The sequence below is a fragment of the Mastigoproctus giganteus genome, chromosome 10 (genome assembly GCF_048544385.1).
Source record: "Mastigoproctus giganteus isolate SK-2022 chromosome 10, ASM4854438v1, whole genome shotgun sequence".
NCBI classification, from domain to species: domain Eukaryota; kingdom Metazoa; phylum Arthropoda; class Arachnida; order Uropygi; family Thelyphonidae; genus Mastigoproctus; species Mastigoproctus giganteus.
This window is the reverse complement of record NC_143584.1, coordinates 1545182-1559140: the sequence shown is the minus strand read 5'-3', so window position 1 is coordinate 1559140 and position 13959 is coordinate 1545182. Positions and strand designations below refer to the sequence as shown.

At 35.2% G+C, this 13959-nt stretch overlaps 1 protein-coding gene across 1 annotated transcript in view; it reads right to left on the bottom strand.

Annotated features, from left to right (window-relative positions):
- Nucleotides 1-9180: 9180 nt before the first annotated feature.
- Nucleotides 9181-13959, bottom strand: part of LOC150078621 (kelch domain-containing protein 4) — a 78996-nt gene continuing 74217 nt past the window's right edge. The window contains exons 7-9 of the mRNA XM_090384022.1: nucleotides 13321-13721; nucleotides 9451-9829; nucleotides 9181-9293 (exon numbers count right to left, since the gene is read on the bottom strand). Coding sequence (XP_090240148.1) covers nucleotides 9286-9293; nucleotides 9451-9829; nucleotides 13321-13721 — 788 coding nt within the window. The 3' untranslated portion in view covers nucleotides 9181-9285. The remainder of the gene's footprint in view (nucleotides 9294-9450; nucleotides 9830-13320; nucleotides 13722-13959) is intronic.

Genomic DNA, 13959 nt, shown 5'->3' with positions numbered 1-13959 from the left:
TTTTGCAATTTGATTACTGCCCTCTGGAATTCGATATTTTTTTTTTTTTTTTTTTCTTTTTTGAAGTATTCAAATTCCAAACGCGGCCCTAAGTATATTGATAACAGATTCCAAAGAAGGAAAAAAGTACATAAATTGGAACTAGTCAGAGAACAAAAATGCACACAGTATTTTATACATAAGAATTCCTAGTCATATCAAATAAACGGTTCCGCTGCAGGGAAACTGATTTTTTTTCTTTTAATTTTACAATGAGGAAACACTAATCCATGTGTTGAATTAAAATTTTTGTACTCGGCAGGTACCTTCAATTACTAAGCCTTTTTGAAAAGCTATAAGTTTCTGGTATTTGAGTTTTCAGAAAATACCACGTGACATGGAAATGTAAGGTATTTTCGGATCAACTTTTATTATAACTTTGTTTGTTAGTTATTTTTTATTGGTTATTTTCTTGATAGTTTATAAAAACTATTTGCAAGCACTGCTGTTGTGCAAATAGAATTTAAAAAAGTAATGGTAATTTCAATTGCTTTCATAAATTCCAATTTCAGTGGGCAGATGGACCATAACAGATTGAATCTGATGTGCACACCGCATATGTTTAAAAATTGAAAGAATTGCACTTCAAATTTGTTTTGGGTAATAATAATAATTCAAAATTGAATAGTTTTGTGATATTTATGTTTATTTCTCTTATTATAATCTCTGCTGCTTTCCAGTCCCACTCCCCCCCCCCCCCTTTTTTAGGCCCATCTGGCAAGCCAATTCTGTTCCCTTGTAGAATTCATCCATAGGCCAATGGGGGAAGATAGGTAAAAGTATATGCACACCGACTTGAATATTAAATTGTATAATTAAAAATACTTATATGTAAAGGGTTAATATAAACTTGTTAATATACATAAAATTATTTGTGAAAATTTCTATGCATGAATTTTTTCAGTCGTTACGATTCCATAATTATTTACTAGTTTAGTGTAATACTAATTCGTCATACTACATCAAATTATAGTACACAAAAAATGCCAGTAATTTGTAATTGGCCCTTCTGGCTATCACTGACAGTTACTTAAGCAGAAATTAGATTGGGGTCAGTCAGATAATTCTCTCCCCACCCCAAAATCTTAGTGTAAAATCTAATTGAATAATTAGAAGTTCATTTCTTTTAACATTTCTAGCCAGCAAACTGAAGAAAACAGAAATTAAAAATTATTTTTCCAGGTTCTGGGAGAGGGGGTGGGGGAAACATTGTCCTCCTGATAATTCTGCCCTTTTCTTGGGTGTATGCAATAGTATTTCAAGATTACTGGCAGAAATGTAACCAGAAATTTTAGCCTAATATTGGTGTTTTTTTTCATAAATGTAACAAAACTGTAATAATATATTAATTAAATTAAAAAGATAATTTTACTTATATTTTTTATTATTATATAATTATTATCCATAAGATGATAATTTATATAATAGCTTTAATAATAATTGATTTGGATAACAGCAATACCAAATTTATTTAAAATATTCAAATTTTTGAAATAAATTAAATGTAGCTATTAAAAATGTAGTTTTTAAATATTTAGGGTGGTTATAATTAAATTGCATCATTTTGAAGGAATTTGTACAGAGCTGAAGTTTGAAATGGACTACATTTCGGCTAATATGGGGAAATAGCACAAGAAGAAATAAATTCAAAACAGCAGCAACACTAGGGTGAACTAGTGTTGCATTAGCATTAGCAGAGGCATATGATGCAGGAAAGCAAGCTTATACCACATCAGCCAAAAAAAACAACAACACAACCCTTGCTCTTTCACCCATTCATTTACTCCAAAAGTTTGTCTAGTTTACCCTTGAATTTATTTAGGCTAACAACTTCCATAACAACAGATGGAAGTTTGTTCCAGCAATTAACTACCAGCTGGCTAAAGGCAAATTCCCACACATCTAATCTACACTTGTCTTTCCTCAATTTTAATTTATGCCCCCTGAGGTGTGAAATTTGAGCAAGAGGAAGAAACCCATCAGCACTGAGCTTGCTCAAACCATTCAAATTCTTAAACACCTCAATCAGATCAACAGAGGTATCTAGTCTCCAGATACTGCAATTTGCAGAACTGAAGCCTTTCTTGGTAAAGTTACCCCCTTTGTTCCAATCTTGTTGCCCTTCTCTGTACTTGTTCCAGCAGCTCTACATCTTTCCCTAAATGAGGCTTCCAGACCTGTATACCATACCCAAGGTGTGGCCTGACATTGCCTTATACAAGAGGATAATCACCTCCTCATTCCTCCTAGCAAAATTCCTATATATCATCGACAAGATGAGCTACTCTTGCAGCCTGTCTGCACTGTTCAGAAAACTTCATATCTGACTGCACAATTACCCCCAGTTCTTTTTCATTCTTCACTACCCTGAATGTAGTACGGCAGTTGATGTTACTCTGGGGTTACTGCTACCAATGTGCAGTACTTTGCATTTGTCAATGCTAAACTTCAGTTGCCACCTCTCAGTCCATCTGTAGCATACCGTCCTTGCTGTCATTAACAACCTTCGTATTGTCTGCAAACTTGGACATTAAGCCTGATATACCTTCATCAATATAAATGATAAATACAGAAAACAACAATGGGCCCAATACAGTTCCCTGGGGGATTCCACTAATAACATTAGTCCACGAAGAGCAGTATCCATTGATTACCACTCTTTCTCTCTTCTCCCACTCAACCATCCTTTTATCCATAGCAGCAATTTGCCCTTAATACCATACTGCTGTAATTTGTACAGTAGTCTTCCATGTGCATCAGTATCAAAAGCTTTTCTAAAATCCAAGTATATGATATCAAAATTATTTTTTGCATCCAGTTCCTTTGTGACCTCATCATTGTATCCAATCAGATTGATCAGACCAGACTTCCCCCTAACAAACTCATGCTGTGTCTGAACTGTAACTGCAATCTTGTCTAGATGATCCTATAGTGCTTCTTTAACCAGTGAATCCATTATTTTCCCCGGAACAGAAGTTAAGCTAATAGGTCTGTAATTACTCGTGTCACCTTTTGATCCCCCTTTTCAAATTGGGAATGCATTTGCACATCTCTAGTGTGTAGGGACCTCCCCTGAGTCCAAGGATGCCCTCATAATCATGGCTAAGGGCCTGCTTACTTGCTTTGCCACCTCCTTTAATATAGCTGGATAGATCCAATCCACCCCAGGTGCCTTCCTTATGTTTAACTTCAACAATTTCCCCTCCACTTTGCTCTCAGTTATTACAATATTACAACATTCTATACCCAGACTATAGAATGTTGGAGAACATTGTCTGGAAATGTGAAGTTAAGTGTTAAGCATTTGAATGTATATTCAAAATACTCACTGTTTGTTACCTGAGCAGAAACACCAACAATTGAACCATCAATATCAAGTGGACCAATCTGATCTGATTCATCATCCCCTTCTACAGTTTACATAAGTAAAGTCTTCACTGTTTTTCTTTGCATCCTTTGCTTGCCTAGCCTCCTTTTTATTTTTCATAATTAATGTTACTCCAGCAGCACACTTGGACAGGGTATAAACAAAAATTTATTTAATTTATGATGTGGGAAAGTGTTAATGGTAAGTGATTTCATATTTCCAGTGTAAAATTAGTAGCTCTTGCTAATAAATATGAGTTTGACAGAGCACACTCTTATTGGTATGATTTAGCTAAAGTGTTTGCTGACAACTGATTATACATTGGTGGGCAGAATTCTGGAAAACTACATATACAATTTTGAGAAAGCAACCAACATACAGATGGCCACTGAATATGAACCTCCTCGCACTGTGAGAACAAATGAATCATTCCAGTGTAACAAAAGATGAGGGGAGATACCACATGATAATGTTCAGAATTTGCAAATTAATAATTAATACCAATTATTGTCATGACTTAAAGAGGGGTGTCTACTCTTCTAGCATCAGGATGGTAAGATCCCTCACCAAAATGGCACATGTAATGAGCTGTTCCATGGCTGTTGTCATCATTGCACATCTAAAATGGGAAATAGAATGTGAAGTGAAGAGTGGAACATTTAATTTGTAATGACAGCAGAGAGAGAAAGAGAGATCTCAGAATGCAATGCTGGGCACTACAGACACATTTCCTGTAAGAGGATACAATGTATCTTCCAGTGGTAGGAGTATAACAGTGCACATCTAAGCTGACCACTTCATTGATAACTTGACTTGTATTAGGAATATCTGATCAGGACAGTCAGCAACTGAAAAGTGTGCTGGTCTGATCAAGTTTTGTTTCGCATGGTAGAGATCATGTGAGGAGATTTTTTCAAAACAACACATCTGTTATAACCTTTTCAAGAAGAGGTGAAAACCTATATCTCCATTTCTGAACAGGTGTGAAAAATATTTGTAAAGAGTGCTAAAAATAAGTTCTTATGCAGTTTTTATCATTGGACAAATTTATTTATATTACATTTTGAAAAGAAAAGCATCTATGTGATGCTTTCCTTTTCAAAAGGTCTACTGTGAATCCACCACCAATCACTGTGCCACAATTTTGAGATGCTCTGCAGGAACACAGCAAGGCTGTTTCTCTGGATGCTTCCTAATTTCATGGCATCCACACCACAGCATGTTAAAGCTGTTATTTGCACCAAGGGACATTATTAGGTGTGTGGTTATATTTCAATTGCCATGGAGTGTTACCGGTGGGGGCATAAATATTAAAAAAAGATCCTTAGAGGAGGGAAGGATATTTGAGTTCTCTAAGATTTGAAATGAAGGATCTTCCTTTTGAAAGGTGATGGTCAGAAACTATTTACACCAACAAAAATTTTCTTTTAGAATAAAACCTCCTCCAAAGTGTTCACTACAATATACAGATGTTGCCAGTTTTTATTTATTCTGATTGTGCAACTTTTACATCTCTACCCCTACACACAGTAAGGCTCCGTTGGGCATTCAACTAAAATAAATGTCTGACTACCCAAGCTTGTTCTAAAAGCTTTGTTTTTAAACTTCACAAATGAGAACACTTGTAGCTTAGCAAACACGATCCACTAAGAAATTCTTTCTAGAGATTTTAAATTTCTGAAACACTAGAGAAAAGGCCCTGGGCATCAGGGTTAAACATACTAAAACAATATTGCCTCAACTGATAACTGATAAAAATAAAAAGTTTATTGAAACAATAATATATAATTAAAAATTAAAGACAGACTGCATTAAAAGAAAACTAAAACAAATTAATTAAATACATTAAAATACAAAGTGGGATTAAAAACAAAATCAAGTAAACAGGGCAAGTAACTTTCGATATGAAGCACCTCTTTGTCAACTTATCAAATTGCATGACAGCAGGTCAACTGTAATACAGAAAGGTAGCCTTCGAGATGAAGCACCTCTTTGTCAGCTTATCAAATCCCATGACAGCAGGTCAACTGTAATACAGAAATGTAGCCTTGCACATACATACAAATACCCAGCTGTGGACCGTGCTTGGTAAAGAAAAGAAAGAAGGGAAGGAATAACAGAAGAGGGCATTACTGCCAGACTCAGCACTGTTGTTGTGATGTACATTAGGCAAGTTGTTAGGCTGCCACCTCATCACATAAAATGATGCCTGCCATATAGGATGTAGGCGGGACCTTATACAGCTATATGGAAGGTCTCTAACTATGAGAGATGGTGAGAATTATTAGCCTGATCTATTATTTCAATGCATTCTACTAGCCTACTTAAACATTTTCCACAAGAACTAACATGTACGCACATTTAATTTTTTTTTTTTTTTAACTCAGTGATTAATTAAAACTGCTTAAATAATCTTTCTTTTTAGCACATCTTTCTAGATCTATAGGTAAGCATCCAAATATTCATCAATTTTTACTGGAAGGCATGCCTTTTCAGCACAAACATTAATCAGACATGTTGGACAGACAACTTATGTGATTGAGACCCGCTAATATTCATATAATACGAATGTTAGCGGGTCTCAATCACACAAGTTGTCTAACATGTCTAGTAAAGTTTCGAGACAACAGGATTCCCATAATGTTTTTATACAATGTAAACATAATCAGATGACAAGGACAGCCTATTATCGTTTACCATTTCCTTTTTTTTTAATACCCTTACTGCTCCACTTTTTAGGCCTACCACAACAAAGGAATTATAATACTGAGTGCCACTAACAGTTTTTTTTTTAAAGGCATGCTACATGCCTTCAGGCAGTTCAGAAGATATTCAGTGTAATACCATGTACTGTTATCCCCCAATGCTGGTACTGGGAGCAAGCTGTTTTCAATTTGGTGTTTTTGTTTTTTATTCCAAAAGGTCGCCACAATGGAATACAGCTGGAATCACTTTAATTATTACTGCCATACGTTGCATCTATGGCCATACCTATCTCTCTGTGCAATTTCAGTACAATGCCTGCTGGTTTTGTTCTTCCAGAACAGCACTTTTTTTGCTATTTCACTAACAGGAAACATACTTCTAACAATGAGCCTGAATGACCATCGCAACTAAGAGGAAGATTAAATTCTATGATAAAATATATTAATAGACATTTGGCACATATGATATCATCACCTCTGTGGAATGCTACATCTATTTTTGTATTCCCTTCTCCACAGCATTCATTTATTTGTTTGCAAATGTCTAATCACAATGCATTTCCTACCACTTGAAATTGAAAAATCATATCTATATACAGCACACAAAGCAAATGTATTACCATTTCTATATTTTACAATACATGAAAATTTTCTCATATTTCATGTCATGTTTCTTTGGCATCTTAGTATTAGTAATGGTGCAAGAAAGCCTATGGCTTATGCTGCACCAGCCACAAAAAAAAAAAAAAAAAAAAAAAAAACAAATAAAACAATGATAAAAAAAACTAATAATTAATAAAAGAAAATTAAATTAAACCTATCATTCTATGCGTTTCCCTCACCCGAAGGTACTATCCAGATGACCTTTGAATTTCCTCAAACTGTCAGCCACTACCACCCATGTAGGCAACTTATTCCAGTAATTTATAACTCGCTGGCTAAAATAAAACTTCCTGCAGTCCAATCTAAACATCTCCTCCTGTAACATGAATTTATGTCTTCTAGTTCTAGCATCATTTATAATCTTGAAAATTTTGTCCTCATTCATTTTACTGATGCCTCTCAGAGCCTTAAACACCTCAATCAAATCTCCTCTAAGGTGTCTAGTTTCCAAACTCTGCAACCCACATATTTGAAGTCTTTCTTCATAAGGACGCCCTTTTGCTGATCTCACCAGGTGAGTTACCCATCTTTCACCCTTTCAAGAAGCTCAATATCTTTCTTTAGGTGCGGTCTCCGTACTTGAACACAGTCTTCCAAGTGTGGTCTAACATAAGCCTTATATAATGGGATTATCACATCCCTATCTCTATTTGCAAAAGTTCGATAGATCATCGATAGGACACCATGGGCCTTCCTTGCAACCTGTTTACAATGCCCAGAAAATTTCATGTCTGACCGTATCGTAACACCCAAGTCCCTTTCCTCCAGTACTGGGTTTAGTTGAACTCCACCAAGTGAATCTTACTTAAGGGCATTGTTAATTAGCTTCACACCAAACAAATGCTCTGCTTATACATTACAGGGAAGAATGCTGCTTCTTTGTGTCCACATTCATCATGAAACACAGATTAGCACATAGTTTTTCTTTCTTTTTGCAAAAAAAGATGGATAAAAACTGTTATAACACTGAAATGAAGAGGTCATCAAAGAGTGATTCTTTGTTGTAAATCTGGAGAGTTTGTAGCTATGCCACTGGTATGACCATTATTACCATACCAGTGGTATGGTAATGGTATGGCCATTGCTTCTGTAGTCAACGTTCATTTTGTGCTCTGCTCTGTTGTCCCATTCACAGAAACCATGTGGAAACAGCATAAAATTTTCATGGTTGAAAATGAGAAATTCAGGGATTGAGAACACTGGTTGCAGATGATATTACAGAAATCTATAACCAGTGGCTTTCAACATTTAAGGCAGAATTAAATATAATCCAATGACTCACTCATGAAAGTATACATGAAGGTTTGTGAAAAATGTGTACAAGATTGTGAAAATTGGATATTATTTTTGAAATCAGAATGCAGGAATGCCTCTAAAACAGGTAAAATATTTATGAGGAGAAATAAACTTGGTTATTAGTTAATACAACCCCACGATGGGCAGTTTGAATCCATAATTAAACATTTTTTTTTTTAATTTTAAATATTTAAAATTTTCCTGTTCACAAACTGTAAAAAATAAAATGGGTTTTTGGTGGTTGAATAGGTTGTTAAACGCTATGTTATCTGATGGTGTATTAACTGTTAATTGGTTATGTTTATCACAAAACTGCATGTTTATATGGTGATAATGTTATTAATTTGGATGTGTTGTGTGTGGGGGGGGGGGGAGTTTCAGCTTTTTTTTTGCATTTTTATGGCACAATGGTTTATATTAAGTTGCACATTTAATGTGCTATCTTGTTTTTTGGTGCCATCCTTTTAATAAATGGGACTATACAAACATCATAAATGTTGTATCAACATTACAATTCTTTCATCAATAATATTTATTGATGCCATGTTGAATAAACATGCACAGACAACAATAATTATTATACCAACAAGGAAAGTGGATGAATAATGTAAAAAAAAAACCCAAGGAGCATGTGAATGCAGTAACACTGAGATCAATGACAATTGATCTTTTAAGTTCAAGTTAAATATGAAATAAATGCCATCTGCACTAGGAATGATTTTAATGAAGTAAAAAACAAGACTGCATGATTAACAATTGCTATAATTTACTGTCTACCTTCCTGTTCCCAAAGCCAAAAATCAAAGGGAAGGAGGGGTATATCTGGGTTGATTCCAATAAAAAAAAAACAGGGAGCATTTGACTGCAACAACACTGAGATTCTGATAAGGAATCAACCCTTATTTGAACCTTAAAAAAAAAAAAAAAAAAAAAAAAAAAAAAACACTTTTTTACCTCAAAAAAAAAAAAAAAAAACATACTTGAAATTGTTATTGAGTTAGTAATGGACTACCACAATGGTTTTGCCAATATTTCAGAATAAAAATAATTTTATTGCTAAAATAAATAATAATTTTCTGGAAAGATGAAGAATGCTCTTGTAGTTTTTTGATCTTTGCTGAAATGCATTCAAAATGAAAAACCTTCATGACATAAGGGCATCTTGAAAAATTCTTCAAGTTCTGATGAATTCTTTAAATTCTGATGAGAACAGAGTCAAGCATCTAGAGAAGGAAAAAAAACATCAAGAAATTATCTTACTAGATTTGTGCCAGTATATCAAAAGAATAAAGATTTTTAATATAAATCTTAATATAAATTATTACCATAATTTAATTCCTTTGAATTTACAGCTAACTACTTATACATCATGCCACTTACCTGAATCATCTGAACTGCCTCCATCTTCATCTGCACCATCCTTTTCCTCTTCTTCACCAGAGTCATCTGATTCCAGCCACTCCTGCACTTTTACATCCATTGGTATAATTGTCTGCCACTCATCCAATTTATGTACATCTAGTGCATAAAAATCAGAAAGTGTAAATTGCTTGTCTCCATCTTCATAAATTCCTCCATACAGGTATAAGATGCCATGCTTCATGACCATTGCTGCATTCATGCGAGGATGAGGTACAAAGGGTTCTTTTGTGTACACAGAGCATACTGCTTTGTCTACTTCCAGTGCAGTTTCTTTTTCAGATGACTGTGCACCAATTGTGATTGTAAAGATTCCATCTTCACTTGTGTGAGTTGCTGCCTAAAGAGAAAAATAAAAAACTTAATTGCACTTCCAAGTAGAAAAACTTTATTTTTACTGTTAAAAAACATGCCTGAGAAATTCAGCAAGAATGTTAAAAATATCTGGGAAATAGGTCAAGAAACAGATCGACATTTCATTGATATGAAAAAAAAAAAGGGAAACTTGAAGCACCCTCTGCAAAGTTACATCCCATACCATCAGATTAAATTATCTTGATTATAAGTCATACATTTTGAAATACCGAGTCATATGATATTTGAACAGTTTGTAACACACTCAAGCCATTCATGGTGTATACTGAAATCTTATTTTTCCATTCATTTGCATTGGCTTCACTGTTGAAGAAGGTTGTGGTGTAAGATATTCTTCCAGAGAAAGAAGTCTGGTGGCATGAGATTCAGTAGCCCCCTGTACCATTTGACAGTTCAGTCCACTTGTTTTGGAACAAGTTAATCAGTTTTGTGAAAGGATTATATCCTTTTTCTTTGACTTATAAATTAGTCAGCTGTGTTGCCAATGGAATACAATTCAGAATGGAAATCAGAATTGACATGATTTCAACATGTGGAACGAAGCAAGCACATGCCATCATTTTAAATAAGATTAGTTAGTTACACATATGGTCTAAATGGGCATTGTTAAATTCAGCAGTAATGTGGTGCACTCACACCTATCCAAAAAAAAAAAAAAAAAAACCACTAGGTGTAATAGTAAATGCTCTTCGGTGAAGGAACCTTATATGATGAACCCTATTTTTCCCATATTTTAAAAATCTGAAAAGACAATTATTATTAGATCAAGTTTAAAATACCCTTCTTAGTGGTTATTAAGTACTTAAATGAATTCCACAAAAAAATATAAATATATATAGAGTTGGCTGTGAATAATACAGCCCTGTACACATCTTGGCATGGACAATAAGGTGTTGCAGGGTGTCCTGTGGTAGTGCTACCCATGAGTTACACAACATGTCCAATAATACCTGCACATTGTCAGGTGGTGGTCACAGCATCAAATGTCCTTTTCCAGTAGGTCCCAAACATGCTCAGTTGGCTTGAGATCAGGAGAGTTGGGCAGCCATGGGAGGATGGTGAATTCATTGTCACATCCTTGAAACCAGTTAGCAACCTGCCAGGACTTGTGACATAGTGTGTTGTCTTGACAGATGCCAGAGTTGTCTGGATACACTCTCATCATGAAGGGGTGTACTTGGTCAATGATGATAGAAAGTAGGCATTCCCATCAAGCCACTGATTAACAGTGATCATTGGACCCAGTATATGCCACAAAAACAGTCCCAAACCAAAAACCACCACCTGCAGCTGAACATCAACAGTGCATACAGGTACAGTGGCCTTGTGTTGCTTTCTCCAAATGCAGATTATGCTCATCATCACGATAGAGTTGGAAACATCACACCAGACAACAGATTTCCACGTGTCAGTGGTCCAGTATTGGTGCTGATGTGCTTATGCAAGGCACAGTTTCTTGTGTCCCACAGTGGGTATGGATACTTTTGACAGCCACAGCCTATCAAGCTAATGTCCAGCACATAGTCCATGTGGATATTGGTCTTGCTATTCCTATATTGTACTGGGTGGTTAGCTGGGTCACTTCTGTGTCATGAGATGAGACACATGACACTCACCATGGGGGTCAACCACACATCTTTCTCACATGTAACCTTTGGTAGTTGTTCAACTGCAGTTGAGTCAGTCACAGTAGACTCATGACATCACCACAGAATGGGAGCACTTAACCATGTTGGCTGTTGTTGAGATACTGCACATCTTGCTCCCACAATCATTCTATGTTTGAAGCCAGAAAGATCCAGATGGCAACCCATTCTTCCTTGCAGACATTCAAAAACTGATTGCTGTGTGTGTGTGTGTGAGATTTACAATCTGATATCAGCTGCTGACTGAGCCTTCACCAGCATCACAGACCAGTCCATTCCTAAACAAGGAGCTGTTGCTAATGCAAAGCCAACTCAGTGTATATAAATATTATATCACCTGGATTTTTGGACAGAACCAGAATGTAAAGAAGCAGTTCCTTTTATCATTAATAAGCATTCTATAGCTATTTTAATTTCCAAAAAATGCCATGAAAAACAATTTTTTTATCCAAAATTTGTGATTTATTAAAACAATAGTTTTTTGATGACTGATAGTATGAGATCATTGTGAGAGTAGAAATTATAGTTTGAAAAAAAGTTATAACCCTCAACGTCAGTTAACATTCACTGTTCTCTCAAAAATATTAGAGGAGCATCAAGAATAAACTAAGTTGCCTGTTCAGTCTACTGTCTTACACATAATACACCTTCATATTCCTGATCAAAACCTGGCTTACAGATGAAACAGAAATTTCCATTTTTCACTGCCAATCTAGGTTAACACACATTTGTTATGAGCAAAACAGGGAGAAAAGCTGGTGGGTTTGTTAAAATATAAATTTGTTCTCTCTAAACCATCCATTTACTCAGCCTTGGACATAGCAGCAGTTCTGAGGATCTGCTAAGCAGCTCGGCAGACAATCAGCATGCAGTCTGCATCCCTCCCTCTATTCTGTTTTTGAGAATTGTATAGTAATTATAATGGTTTAGTTTGTGTCCTCAATCAATTTCAATCAAAAGCTCATCATACTCAGTGACTTTAACTATCCACAGATGGTTGCAAAGAAGTTCCTTGACAAATTGTCCTCAAACCTCTGTAATGTATTCTGGCTGTATGGATTTCTCTCCTTTTCACAGAAAAGCAATTTTGCAGTGTATCTTCTTAAATTGTGAAGAAGAGAAAATAATGGTGTAACCATATAAGATATCTTCCTCACATCAAATCACAAATGTTTTAAAATCTTTTTTCTCAAATGCTTTTGAATGTAACTTGTTAATTCTTAAAAACATTATGCTACTAATAATTAGATAATTATTTGAAGTGAAGGGAGAATCAAAAGCTACCCAGCACATTATAGTCACTATATGTTGACTGCAGTGTGCTAAGTAAGCTATGGAAACAATTCCAGAAAGGAAACACATCACAAACACCCATCAAAGGCTGCTCTTGCAGCAGTGTTTCACATAACAATTAATATATTGCAAATCATTAATATGAGAGGGCAGCTTAAATTTGAACTGAATATTAAATTGCAGACAGACTTATCAATGCATCCCTTCTTTTATCTGGGAAATGGGGACTTTACTGAAACCCACATCACATCACCATTAATTACTCACATAGGCTTGCATATTTTTATAAATAGGAATGAACTGTAGAATTATGACTATCTTTGGGCATGATTTTCACCATCACTGGTGATACTGATTGGTACTTCACTATTTGAGGAATGATAATGACAAGTTACAAATTGTTTTGGCTCACAGGTAAGTTCTGGTGAACTGAAAGAGAGTACACATTGTATGGTTAATTATATTCTACCCACTAAAATCTGAACAAAAACTATATTAAACCAGGAAATTGCTATACCTGAGTACTGTTTTCATTTGTGTCTGGTAATGAGAGGTCTTTAATATGACAACATGCTTCTTCTATTTCATGTTCTGGAATATCATCATCTTCATCTGATTGATGTTCACCATCAGTTTCTTCATTTATTTTCTGCTTCCTTCGGCACTTTTTTTCTGAAGTCTCTTGCTTATAGTGGAGCTGCACAGGAAGCCATCTTCCCTTATCAAGCTCCAAGATATACAGATCATTATAAAATGTACCTGTTATTTCTTCATTGTCTTCTTTATCACATACACCGCCAAATAAATATGCACGATTGCCAGGAGCAACTGCTAGTGAAAACCCACATCGCGGCAGCGGTTTTATTCCTGTCTGTCTCAGCTGTATCCATTTCCATTTGATTGAACCAGGAATTTTTTCTATAAATAAAAACAAAAAGAGACAATAAATGCATAAACATATAGAGTGGCATACAAAAAAAAAATGCATCACTTGTGAATTTTGCAAATAATGTGTTTTGCGCTGCATTGTGGGTTGCAGAAACGTTCAAAATGCTTTTGTTAGATGGCATATCTATCTCTGTGAATGATATCCAATAAAAAGACTCCACATGATATACCTAATTTCCATAAATATCTTCTCAAATGGTAAAATGTG